Source organism: Rhipicephalus microplus, chromosome 7 (genome assembly GCF_043290135.1).
Source record: "Rhipicephalus microplus isolate Deutch F79 chromosome 7, USDA_Rmic, whole genome shotgun sequence".
NCBI lineage: Eukaryota > Metazoa > Arthropoda > Arachnida > Ixodida > Ixodidae > Rhipicephalus > Rhipicephalus microplus.
Genome location: NC_134706.1, coordinates 113,449,611 through 113,463,398, shown reverse-complemented (window position 1 = coordinate 113,463,398; position 13,788 = coordinate 113,449,611). Strand labels below are relative to the sequence as shown.

At 47.5% G+C, this 13,788-nt stretch overlaps 1 protein-coding gene across 2 annotated transcripts in view; it reads left to right on the top strand.

The window, feature by feature from the left end:
• Nucleotides 1-13,788, top strand: part of LOC119180002 (uncharacterized) — a 68,285-nt gene that overhangs the window by 37,851 nt on the left and 16,646 nt on the right. For both annotated transcript variants that reach the window (XM_075869586.1, XM_075869585.1), the window contains exon 10: nt 11,676-11,733. In XM_075869586.1, the coding sequence (XP_075725701.1) occupies nt 11,676-11,733 (58 nt within the window). The remainder of the gene's footprint in view (nt 1-11,675; nt 11,734-13,788) is intronic.

Here is a 13,788-nt window from a genome sequence, read left to right as displayed (position 1 = left end):
GCAGTCGCAACCGGCAACATTCGTCAAGGGACCCTTTATAACCAGATTCAGGACTTTATCAGAGAGGAAGACGCCCGACAGCTCTCCGTTCTGCCTCATAGCGACGCGCCCACCGCAAGGCTGCCTTCGATGCTGTGATGCCCTCCCTGCAATTCTGGCCTCTTTACCCGTGCCCTTCCAAGTCGTGCCATCTCCTCTCTCGACTTCCGGCTATGCACCACCTGTGCCAACTTCAACTCTCATCTACACAGCTGCGGTCGCGCGGCACCTGCCACATACAGGCTCCTTTGAAGCACCACTTCATCCCGCCTCGCCTCCAGTTTACAGGCCCCCGCCTCGCTTTTTCCGTCCATCTGATGCGTGGCGCACCCATAACAACCGCCCTATCTGCTTCGCGTGTGGCATCGCTGGCCATATTGCACCCGTCTGTCGCTTCCATCCCACACCTACGTACGGCTCCTTCGGAACTCCCACCTCAAGTCGCAATGTGCCACCACATCTGCATCTGAAAAGAGGCACTCCGACTTGGATCCCCGCTCATCAAGTGCTCGCTTCCCTTTCCCGCGTCGCCGATCACCATCACCTATGCGTTGTCGACCACCTCCTGAGGAGGGAAACTAATCAGTGCAGTTCCAGAAACAAGAACTGCAACTTCTGCACAATTCTCAAGGCCTTCATTTTTGCCGAAAAACGTTGATGTTGAGTGAGTCGCCGCCGTTTGTGTGATGAACGAAAACTTCTGCTTGTGACTGAAGAAAGTGATCACATCTCTCTGTGACATGGTGCTGTCACAGCAAGCGCGCGCAATGCATTCATCCCTCGGCGGTGTGTGCGGCGCGCGTCATAATCCAAGACGTTCTGTACATCGTCCAATTTTTCATTCTACCGTCTTGCTCTCATGACCTCATCCTGGGTTGGGATTTCCTATCACGTCACGAAGCTATCATTGATTGTTCATGTGCAAAAATGTCCCTTGTGCCAACATGTGAATTTCTATCGCCCGACCGTTCTCCTTTGCCCTGCAAACTCATCGTTGGCGACGACACAAACTTGCCTCCAGAAGCTTCAGTTTCGATAACCCTTTCATGTGCTGCTCAACCTGATGCCACTGTGGTGTTTATGCCATCTCCAGTGTTTACTCAATGCAGGGGAATTGTTCTTCCATTCACCGTTCTCACAATGGCGTCTGGTTCAACCATAATGCTTGTTACCAACCACTGCAGTTACCCCATTGGCTTACTCCGTGGTGAAACCTCAAGATACGTACAACCTGTGGATCATTTCGATGGTCTTGACCTTCCCGATGAAACCCCATGTTGTTACACTGCAAATATCACTCGTACGTCTGAGCCATCAAGTTCGCCAGCCTTCGACAACGCCATTGACGCAGACCTTGCCCCCTCTCATCATCGCCAACTTGTTTCTCTCCTTAACAAGTTTCTCTCTTCTTTCCACTTTCAACAACCTTCGTTAGGCCGCGCCACGACTATCAGTCATCTCCCGCCATTGCCGCAACAGGCGATATTTCCGGACAAGCTTTCCTAATGTTGACCGCCGTCAGGACCGTGGACACAATTCGCAACCTGCTTTTCCGGATGACCATCTTCAGGACCCTTCATCTCGCCGTTCATCTCTACGCTCCGAACCGTCCTACGCTGACGTCATCTCCCAAAGAAACTGGTCTAGCCGCTCGCAGTCACCTCAGGGTCGGCCGTCACGCTCCCTTCAACGCTGCTGCTCTTCGTCACCGGCTTATTCTAGTCATCCCCTGGAAAACCGACTAGTGCAGCTCCTGGAGGTGGCGCTGCGTTGATGACTCGGAACGAAAACCCTCAACCGGCTACAAATTTAATACGCAATTTACTTCGAGTGTTCGTTGATGGCCAGGCCGTCACTGCTCTAATTGACACTGGTGCCCAAGTATCTGTTATGAGTTCCACACTTCGATCTCTCCTGAAAAAGGTTCTCACAACTGCTATATTCTCAACTGTTCGAGTGGCCACGGAAGTCGAACGTCAGTGCTTGGCATGCGCACTGCCTGCGTTACTGTTGCCGGCCACGATACTTACGTTCTCTTCGCAGTCCTCGATGCTTGTCTACATGATGTCATCCTTGGAATTGATTTTTAATCGCCCATTCCGCCGTCATCTATTGTTCTACCGGTATCTTACGGCTCGAATTGCCTTTGTGCACTGATTTCACTCCTCCAAGTCACACTCGGATACGATCCGTGGAGTTTCTACGGCTACCGCTTCAGGCTGCTATGTACATTCCTGTGTCACCCTTTCTGTCCGTTCCTGATAGAGACTATCTGGTGGCTCCCCTCATTGATTAGACCCTTACGCACCACATCGCACTACCACGTACTATAGTGGTGGTTGCTAACAACATGGCGCTACTTCCAGTTCTGAACTTTTCTATGCCGACCCAAGTTCTTCCCCAAGGCATCACTTTAGCTGATCTTTCTACCCTTGATGAATGTTCGATTAGTTTTTTTACCCCTGACATTAAGACCGTGACGAAACCTGTCATCACCCCGCAATATAAAGCATTCCTCGACAAAATGATATTCGGCGACCTCTTGCGTTCCCAAGTTGCAGCACTCCGGGGTGTTCTATTTTCTTACCTGGATATCTTTGACCTCGATGACCTTCCCTGAGCCGCACTAGTGCCGTAACCTACCGCATTAACACCGGTAACGCCAGTCCACTCCACAAACGCCCTTATCGCGTGTCACATGCTGAGCGCCAAGTAATACAGACAGAGGTCGAGAAAATGCTGAGCAAAGAGGTCATTGAGCCTTCGAGTCTTTGGGCATCCCCTGTGGTTTTAGTTAAAAAGAAGGACAGCGTGGTGCTTTTGCGTCGACTATCGCCACCTGAATCGGATCACCAAGAAGGACGTTTATCTTCTACCTTGAATTGGTGATGCGCTCGACTGCCTCCACGGCGCCAACTATTTCTAGTCCCTTGACCTTCGATCCGGATACTGGCAAATTTCGGTCGACGACCGCGACCACGAGAAGACAGCATTCATCACACCCAACGACCTTTACCAAATCAAGGTCATGCCTTTTGGGTTGTGCAAGGCCCCGGCTACTTTTGAACGTATGATGGACTCTCTTCTCCGCGATTTCAAATGGTCGGCCTGCCTTCGCTATCTGGCCGATGTAATCATTTTCTTGCCCTTTTTCAAAAAACCACCTGTCTCGTCTCTCGACAATTCTTGACGTTTTTCGTTGTGCTGTTCTCCAACTGAATTCGTCGGAATGCTTATTTCAACGTCAACAGATTAAACTACTTGGCCACCTTGTTGACGCCACTGGTGTTAAACCCGACCCTTACAAAGTCCGTGCAGTCCGAGAATTCCCGGTTCCGCATTTCACACAAGAAGATCACAGTTTTATTGGGCTCTGCTCATACTTCCGCCGCTTTGTCTTCAACTTCGCAGATATTGTTAGGCCCTTCACGGATCTCTTCAAAAAGAATGTGGCCTTTTCTTGGAAGAAGGACCAAGAACATTCCTTCGCGTCGTCGATTACCGCCCTCACATCACCACCTGTGTTGGCTCGTTTTGATCCAGCGGCTCGAACAGAGCTTCGCACCGATGCAAGCGGCCATGGCATTTGTACTACACTTGCTCAGATACAGAATGGCACCAACCGTGTGATAGCCTATGCTAGTCGCCTTCTGTCGCACGCGAAAAAAGATTATTCCATCACTGAGCGGGAATGCTTAGCCCTCATTTAGGCCATTGCGAAATTTCGTCCGTACTTTTACGGACGTCCGTTCGCAGTTATCATGGACCATCATGCGCTTTGCTGGCTATCGCACTTAAGGACCCTACTGAAAGACTCTGTCGATGAGCGCTTCGATTACAGGAGTACACGTTCTCGGTTGTGTACAAATCTGGAAAGCTGCACAGCGATGCTGACTGCTTATCCCGGCACCCCATTGATCCACCTAACTCCACTGATTTGGAATCCGATGCCTGCATTTTAGCCATCACTGACTTTCAGAATGTGGCCAACGAACAGCGCAGAGATTTATTGCTGCTCACTATTATTGACCGCCTTCAACCGCGTTATACTGATCCTTCCTTTAGCAGATTCCTGCTTTAAGACTACGTTTTGTACCGCCGCAACTTACACCCGGCGGCGCGAAGCTTTTACTCGTCGTACCACATCACCTGCGAAAGGATGTTCTGCGACAATTCCACAACGCTACAACTTCTGGACATCTAGGAGTCTTCAGAACTTACAACCGCGTTCGACGACGAGTATTCTGAAAAGGTCTCTACCGCTCTGTTCGCCGTTACGTCGCACCTTGCGACCTCTTCCAGCGCCGAAAGAAGCCTACGACTCCCCTTGCCAGTCTTCTTCAACCTATTGAAGTTCCAGCCCAGCCGTTTTATTGATTGGGGTTGGACTTGCTAGGTCCCTTTCCTTCATTAACTGGAAATAAATGGATTGCAGTGACCACAGATTATGCCACTCGGTATGCAATGACTCGAGCGCTACCACCCAGCTGCGCAAGTGACGTTGCCGACTTACTGCACGACATTATTCTCCAGCATGGCGCTGCGCCTCACCTGCTCACAGACCGTGGTCGCTACTTTTTATCTCGTGTGGTTGATTATCTACTCCGATCTTGTGCTACCCGTCACAACTTCATCATATCTTGCCACCCTCAGACTAACGGTCTTTCGGAGCGCCTAAGCCGCACATTGACAGACATGTTTTTTATTGTGACGTATCGCAAACACAGACTGAACCCCGGTCCTTTCAAGATGTTTTCACTCGTTTATCAAACCCACGCATAAAAAAAAAAGAAAAGAAAACCTTCGGTGTAACGAATGGGCATTCCAGAGTGGAGTACCTGGAAGGATTATTTCTACTATTCTCACGGGCTCCCCCGCGCAAACACGAGGACCGGGCGGCGCCTTGTCGTCTACAGACCGTGTGACAGTATACGGTGGAGATAATCCGCGCGCACCCTTCAGATTTGTGGCAGGGGGGAGCAGCAGAGTACCTTTTGTTGGTTCGGGGAATGCAACGCTGCCGCAGCGCCTGTGACGGGTCCAGTATCACTTTCCCTCAGCCTCCGTGGCTCCAGGGCTCATTACTGCGTTCTGCGCGGATGGCCACCCCCGGCAGTGAATGACGAAAAAGCGGCGGCTATGGAGAATTTCGCAGGAGACACCGAGCTCATGGAAACGTTGAGACTTGGTCTGGACATCAGCTCATCAAGTACCGGAAGCATCAGGACCATTGTTCGCCCGTAATTAAAGTGTCTTCGGACGGCTCGCCCATCACTCTCCCTGAGGCTTGAGTTTGTACATTGTTACTTGCTCGGCTTTGTTTGGGAGAGGGTTTTCTACTGGTGTAGGCCACGGGGACGGCCGCCGAAGATGATACACTCGGACTGAGAAGAAAAGATATGCCGCTTGGAGTGGCGACTAGTTTGGTGCCCCGGTAGGGCGGAGTCGGGTTCTACAAAAAGGGGACTACGGGACGATACGAGGGAGTCAGAGATACGATGCGAAGAAAGTCGGAGACATGATGCGATGAGCTCGAGATGGTAGAGAGACGGAATGGAAAAGGAAGATAACGGAAGAGATAGCAATGAGAGTCGATGGGATGATGACTGAGGCAGAGATGATATGACGAGGAATGAAAGTTAGAGAAGGGAAACGAGTGATTGCGGGATGTTATGAAAGAAGATTAAGATGGAAATCGCCGAGAGAGACAACGAAGCCGGTGAAGACTGACCACATGGACCATTCGTGAGACGAACTTCACCTCCTTTACTTGAACGAGCTTTGCGGGAAGGGATGCCGCATATTGAGACATTGCGCGGTTTCAATAATTAATGACTTTATCATTTGTGTCGGCCTGTGTTTACTTTGTATCGTCGCACCATTGTATTGTCAAAGTTATTTCCCTTATGTATCCTGCGTCGCACGTCGCGAGTGTGTAAATCTTGTGTTATAATTTTGTGTAGTGGTTGATGTACGCGGGTATACGATGTTTGCAGTTAGTAATAAATTTAATGAATCGGCAAACAGAAACAGGTCGTAGCGTCTCTTACTTCCCGGCCCCAGCACGAATCCCTGTATGTGGAAAGTGATTGAGACACGTAGCCAAGAGGGAACCGGATAGACAAGGGGTTGAGTGGTCTTCTCTCTCTTTGGTAATCGGTGGCGTAGTGGGGGGCGTCTCATCATGTACGTATCTACCGACCACACTGATTGGGACATAGCTCTGCCGTTCGTCACCTTCGCCTATAACTCGTCGCGTCATGACACGGCAGGCTACTTCCCATTTTATCTACTCTTCGGACGTCATCCCTTACTGGCCTTCGGCACACTGCTTTCATCAGACCACCCATCCTTCACTTCGTACGCTCAGGATGACATCACCCGTGTCCTTAAGGCATGCACGGTAGCCCGCACTCTGTTATTGTCGTCGCAGACAGCACAGAAGTCTCTTTACGACCGTCGACATACGGATGCTGTTTTTTCTGCGGGACCTTTTGTTCTTCTGTGGTTCTCATGTCGATGTGTTGTCCTCTGCGAGAAACTACTATTAGTCTATTCAGCTGATTTCCAGATACAGCTTGCTTGCTCCACAAAATTCTCATGTGTCTGAACTTCTGCAGGCCTACAACTTAACAACAAGAAGTGCCACTTCGCAGCACACTAACTAAGTTAACCATCTGTCATTTCAGAACATGTCATCTCAGAAGACGGCGTTCTTCCGGATCCCGATAAGCTTCGAGCTGTCATCGAATTCCCAAAGACCACATCGCTGAAAGCCCTCAAAAGATTGTTCGTCGCTGCTCGTACTTTCGTCCCTTTGTGTGTAACTTCGCGTCCATCATCGCACCTCTGACGAGTCTGCTCGTCACCAGCAAAGGTATATCTGCATGGTCGCCTGTGTGTGACGAGGCATTTCGTCAGCTGCACTGCCTGTGGACCTCAACACCTATCCTTCGTCACTACGACCCCACTGCTCACACAGAAATTCACATCGATGCAAGTGGCGTCGGTCTTGATGCACTTCTGGCACAACGGAAACCCCAAGCTGAACGCGTAGTCGCTTATGCAAGTCGTGCTCTCAAGAAAACTGAATTACTCCGCGACAGAGAAGGAGTGCTTGGCGATAATATGGGTGTTCAAGAAGATTCGCCCATACCTTCACGGTCGTTCTTTGACATGGTCACAGACCACCACGCTCTGTTGGCTTTCTAGCTTGAAAGACCCTTCAGGATGCCTGGGCCGTTGGGTACTTCGATTGCAAGAATACAATACTCGTGTCGTATATCGTTCCGGTTGCAAGCATGCGGATGTCGATGCACTGTTGCGCCCACCAATAACATTAAATGTGGCTTCTATGTCGCTCCTTTTTGCCACGTTGTCACCACTCGACACCACTGACATGCTTTCGGAGCAGCGTAAAGATCCATACCTTGCCTTGTTGCTCGACTACCTTACCGATCCGTCGGCTGTCCCTTCCACAAGAGCTGCTACACTGTCAAGCAGCCCACTTTTCTGTGGGAGACAACATTCTGTACTGCTGAAACTACATGCCAAGTGGTCGGAAGTGGCTCCTTGCGGTCCCTAGTCATATGCGCTCTGATATCTGCATGAATTTTCATGCAGATCCCCCAATTGCTCACGTTGGTGTACTAAAAACCTGCAAAAGGCTGCATCAGCGATATTACTGGCGAGGGATGTATTGCTTTGTGCAGAAATACATTCAGTCTTTCACTACATGCCCACAAAACAAGATTCCGCCGCGGCACCTTACTGGCATGTTATAGCTGCTCCCGTGCCCGGTTCGCCCATTTGACCGCGTGGGTATCGATCTCTACGGCCCCCTCCCGTGTAGTGGCTTTGGAAACCAGTGGATTATTGTTGGCGTCGATCATCACACACGCTACACTGATACTGCAGCTCTACCGGCAGCGACCGCTCACGAAGTTGCACTCTTCATTCTGTGCAGCTTCATTCTACGCCACGGTGCTCCGCGGGAACTACTCAGTGATAGGGGTCGCGTGTTCCTATCAGAGGTCATCCGAGCTGTCTTTGCTGAATGCAACATCATCCACTGGAAACCTAGCACATAGACAAATGGTCTAACCGAGCGGTTCAACCGCACACTCAGCGACATGCTGAAGATGTACACCTCTTGCGACCACACTAATTGGGATGATGTACTACCTTTTCTTACCTTCACTTACAACACCGCGATGCAATCAACTACTGGCTTTTCCCCGTTCTTTCTGTTGTACGGCTGCAAATCTTCCCACCCACTGGACACCATACTCCCGTACCGTCCTGATTCATCTGAGTGCTTTCCAGTTTCTGAAGTCGCCAGATTCCCCCAAGACTGCCGTCAGTTGGCTCGTTCTCTGGTAAGTGAAGCTCAAGGTCGACAAAAGACTCGACTTGACAGCGGTCATCAACCAGCTCCCATATTTCGTGCTGGCTCCCTTGTTTGGCTTTGGGTGCCCCCGCACGTCCCTGGCTTTTCTTCTAAACTTCTGACGCGGTATTATGGTCCGTGTCGTATCATTTATGTGACCTCGCCAGTCATCTACATGGTCGAGCCCCTCACACAATCGCCATATTTACGCCGTCAAGGATGCGAGACCGTACACGTCGACCGTTTTAAGCCCTACTACGACCCTCTCATTGTGCCTACTCTGTGAGTCGCCACGGTGGCTACGCTTCACCCTGGGGGTATTGTAGTGGAGCATATGCACCAACGCGTATGTGGTTTTAGAAGAGGACGAAAAGCCTGCTCTCGGATTGCGGGAGAACCTGTGCCGCCTTTTCCAGCTGTGCCGCCTTTTCCAGCCTTGCTGTACGGCTTTTTTCTGTTGCGACCTCATTGTGACTTCTCTGATTCAATAAACCTCATCGCAATCTCCACATTTATTGCTTGTACTCAGTGGGAATGAAGAGTTCGTGCAGCAGCCTTACCGACCGGGAAAGGACTTAGGGAATGAGTAGCATAAGAATCTAAAGAAACTTCTAAATACGCCAGCCAAAAAAATGATGTTCACAGAAGTGGAGCATACGATCATTTGAGCTGTAATTACAGTGTGGGATACTGAACATTATTGAGCTAATTTTTTTTTTGTCAGTTTGTGGACTATATTTATATTCCTCACCTTGCCATTGCCTCTTTAGCTCGGTCACTGGCATGCTTTTTTCAATAGGCCCGTGTGCTCAGATTCGGGTGCACGTTAAAGAACCCCAGGTGGTCAAAATTTCCGGAGCCCTCCACTACGGCGTCTCTCATAATCATATGGTGGTTTTGGGACGTTAAACCCCACATATCAATCAATCAATGCTTTTTTCAAGGCGGTAGTTTAGCATTTTATTGTGAGCAATATGTACTACAGTTGAACAAAACTTAAGGGACACTAAAGGGAAATAACTAATCATGTCAGAGTGCAAACTCAAAGCATGACAACAAACATCTAAAACAGCAATATGAGTAGCAGTGTCCTGCTTACCAGGAAATTAGGCTGAATGTACCACAGGATGAGCCCCATCCGTGGAATTTTCAGAAATGATTTTGATGATGTCGGAGCTTCTGACTATAATTGATGACTAGTAATCAAACTAGCTGTAATAAAAAAATAACCTTTCGTGCATCAAGAGATGTAATAAAATGCTCGGTAACGTTGGAAGTTGGGTGAGTTGTTGATAGTTCATGTTTACTTATGAAGCAGCGTAGAGACCCTTTCATTCCTTTTGTGTCTGTCTCCATGCGCTGCTTCATAAGTAAACTCAAAATTCTCGTTTGTTTCTGTTTGATTTATAGAAAAAAGAACTGGCGGACGTTACTATGGGGAATGGTGGGGGTGGTTTAAAAGTTATATTTTCGCTTGGTTAGACTGGAGAGCTCATGCCATCTAGCAAGGCCTAGTTGAACCAAGCACGCTTGCCATCTTGGAGGCCTTGGCAGGAAATAGTTCTATGGCCATTGTTGCTGCTGTGGCTCCCGCTACTTCCGCTCTGCTGCTACTAGTGCCGGTGGCCGCACTGTAAGGCCAGGCAATGTTGTGCAGCGGCAGCAGTGATACCAAAGTGTCCACATTGAAGCGAGTAATTTGAAGTGTGCTAATGCGATGCGGACCACTAAAACATGATTTCATGTTAAAATAAGCACTTTCTTGGCACACGTGCAGCACTACGAGTTTTCTGGACCGCTATTTCAGCAATTAACATTTGCCTAATATTTGCCTTTAGTGTCCCTTCAAGTCTGGCGAGTACCTGCCTGGATCATCGAAACTTGTCGGCCAGTCACCCTGCTCGTGCGTTGGGCAGTGTTCCGCGCAGGCTGGTTCAGTGACTGTCCGGCTCACGACATCGGTCTGAAGTGTGCACCCATCGGTGCTGGCACAGTGTGCATTCGCCTTTTGAGGAGGAAATGCTATAAATGGTGTTCTTGGTACCTCAGACATACTTGGTGTGCAGGCTTGTGTGAATAATCGAATGATTCGAATAAATATTATTGTATTTAAATTTGCTTTGATTTGAATTCAAGTTGTTCAAAATTTTGAAGTATTTGAAATGAATGAATAAGTGTATATCAGCTCGAATGTAAGTTTCTGTAAAAATTATTTCACTGCACTATATGGGCGCTAAGCAGTGAAAATGCCTATCCAAGAAAATCCGCACTGTCGTGAAGCCCTACGTCACGGTAAAATTAACACCTTACCCTCACATCGATTCATTATTTCTTTCAGAAAGTTCAGGAACCTGTTATGCCCTCTTATATGCTTCCAAGTATAGTGAATTTTCAAGCGTAACATATTTTACTGGTTATTACTACGCAAAATCCTGCTACTATTACAGTTGTTTCCACTTCCTTCAAACCAAGAAGAATGGAATTTGTGCAAGCCTTGTTTAAAATATTAAAAATTAAGGTCAACAGGTTGGTTGGGTCTTGACAAATATGCAAATATTTTTGTACTTTATGCTATTATATACTATTTGAAGTCTAATCAAAATTATTTGACCAAAATCATTATTCCCTTTGAATTCCCTCCGAACCTGAAATTCATTATTCACGCAAGCCTACTCATGTGGTAAGCCAAATGGATGTGTCAGAAAAGATCAAATCAAGTACAGTGGGTTCACGATTCTTCTGAATATCGGACAGGATAGTGGACACACTAAAGGGAGTCGCAGCAGGTCACTTTTGCAAAATACCACGAGGTGAGTTAAGGTTCGGAAGATGCCCATTCGCGTGCTTGTGTTACAAAACTGCGATTCGATTCAGAATGGTGTCTCAAACAGAACAGCTTGTTAGATAAAAAGTTGGGTTTTGTCAAACGTTTGATCTTGGGACCAGTGTCTCTTCGAGACAGTCACCCTACAAAACAGCGACTGTTGGTCCCCAGATTTGGGCATCACAGGAGGAGGATTTCTTTTCACCGCCCGAGATAAGATAGTGGATTGCAACTCGCCCTTTCGTAAAAAAGACGAAAGCACGAAAGAACAGCTGGCTAACACTGCATTTGAAAGTGAGTGCATCTAATGACACCTGTCGGCCATCGATTCTGGTTTTGTCGGTCTTGTATTTTGACTGCTGCTAAGATAAAATTCAATAAATTGAAAAAAATCCACTGATGACTGCTTGGGGGGACCTGCAGGTTGCGACGACAGGTGAAACGGAAGCAGTGTCCGTGGACCCACCCAGCACCCTCACCAGTAAGTAACATTTGGTTGCATTTAAGTAGTTGTTGTTATATCATTGAATTAGAGAGGCACGTGTTTAAATCCTATATATTTCGCTCTATTTATGACTAGAGGCACGTGTTTAATTCATATATATTTTGCTCCATTTATGACTCGAATCAGTCAGTTATAAATGCAGTGGAACTTCAATAACTCAAATTTCAGGGGTAACTGAAAGTTTTTTAAATAGAACAGAGTCAAAAGTAAATGAACCCGGTTTGTTTGCAGCAACCAATGATCCTGTGTAGGAATCGGAGCCGTTGTGAGGAAAATACACACTGCATTTAATAACAAATTTTGTACTTTTCATACCGATCTAAAAAATTACTCAGTGAACAGCTAACATTGTGCTATAACTTGTCTTTGAGGTTTTCATATGATGCTCTCTCCTTACAATTTTAATTTTACCCGACCTGTCCACAAGTTTGTTTGTCATGTGTGCAAAAGCTTTAGATCAACCACAGTTGGGGTTAAGGAGCCCTGCAACGCTTTTTGAGCATGTTCAGAAAACACTCGATCAGCAGTCGAGACTCCTGAGAACACGCGAGCCCAATATTATAGCACAGCACGCGGCCTGGAATTCGCAATAAATTTTCAAAGTGAGCCAGAAATTCTTTCTATTCCCTCAAAAAATGACGAAACGCGATCAAAGATCACTCGTTGCAGCCATTGTATCAGTCAATGGCTCATTTGAGCATGGCGCGCTCGGTTGTTTCTAGGGCTGCAACTTGCCCGCACGTGCATGTGCGAACTGTAAAGCGGCCTAGGTGAAGTGGGTAAGGGGTGGGGGAAGAAAAAGTGCTCACAGTCGCAAAGCGTGCATGATGCATTTCCTTTCCCCGTGCCATCCCTCCCTGCCTAGTTTTGAGTGCTTTCAGCGGGACGAGAGGAGAGAATCCAATTGCGGCACGCGACAAATTTTCGTAACTCTGCTCGTACCAAACAGATTCCACAAATTTTTTGTGGTGGGGAATTCGTGAGGCAGTGAACTTCTTTAGTGAATCCATTCCATGGCTATATGAAAATGTATTGCTGAGCCCATCAACCACATTCGATATAAAGATTGTTGTTAGATGAATGTCTCATCACATGAGCTTGTGCATCTGTTTCACAAAATTGCTGAATAGATTCACTCTGTAATTGTGGATTTAGGTGGGAAATGAAAGTTCAGTTACAGTAAGTGCTTGTTAGTATGACCCTTGCTAATTTTGGGGACTGGATAATCCGCATCTTTCCTCTGGTTGGAGCAAGAATGCGCATTATGCAATAGGACTGAACTGTCAATAACTTTGACATAATTTGCCACGCCCAGATCGATTTGGACGATCATGAGAGTGCACCTAGCTAAATACCAAAGGTGATCCTAGTGTTGAATCGGAATGAAGCACTGCATTGTCTCGGTCTTTGGCACAAACTCTTGGAACAGCAAGCGTGCATCTTGTGTTTTTTCACCCACCACTGGTTTGGTCAAATTTTTTCAGAACTTTGTGGTCATGTTTCATGGAAATGTCGTTAGTTATCTGGCTTTCATCCACAAAAGTTCCAATTAACAATAGTTTTGTTTGGCTTTCTGCACATAGCCCACTCTGTCGCTTCTAAAAATTGCCCAAATACAGTTTAGGATAGCATCGAAGATGACTTCGGTTTCACACGTGACAGCCTCTGAACATGACAAACTATGTTTGCATGATGGCGCAGTGGGCACTGTCACAATGGGCGGGCTGTATTGTATGGCCTGCACAGTAACATCGGACTAGCCATCTACATCTCAATGGACAAACGTTCAGTTGCCAGCCTTCTTACTCTATTGAAAATAGTCATTGGTATTAAATGTCATTGGTGTCAGTGGTATCATTGTATCAATGTTATCGAGTCATTGGTATCAATAGTATCTAATGACAACATCGAATTTGTGCTGCGGGCACATTGTGAAGCAACTTGTGAGGTAACTAGAATTTGTGTTCCCACAGCCTTTGTGCAAGAGGGAAACCGAATTTGGGGTGCGTTCACTAGGTTAAAAGTGCTTTC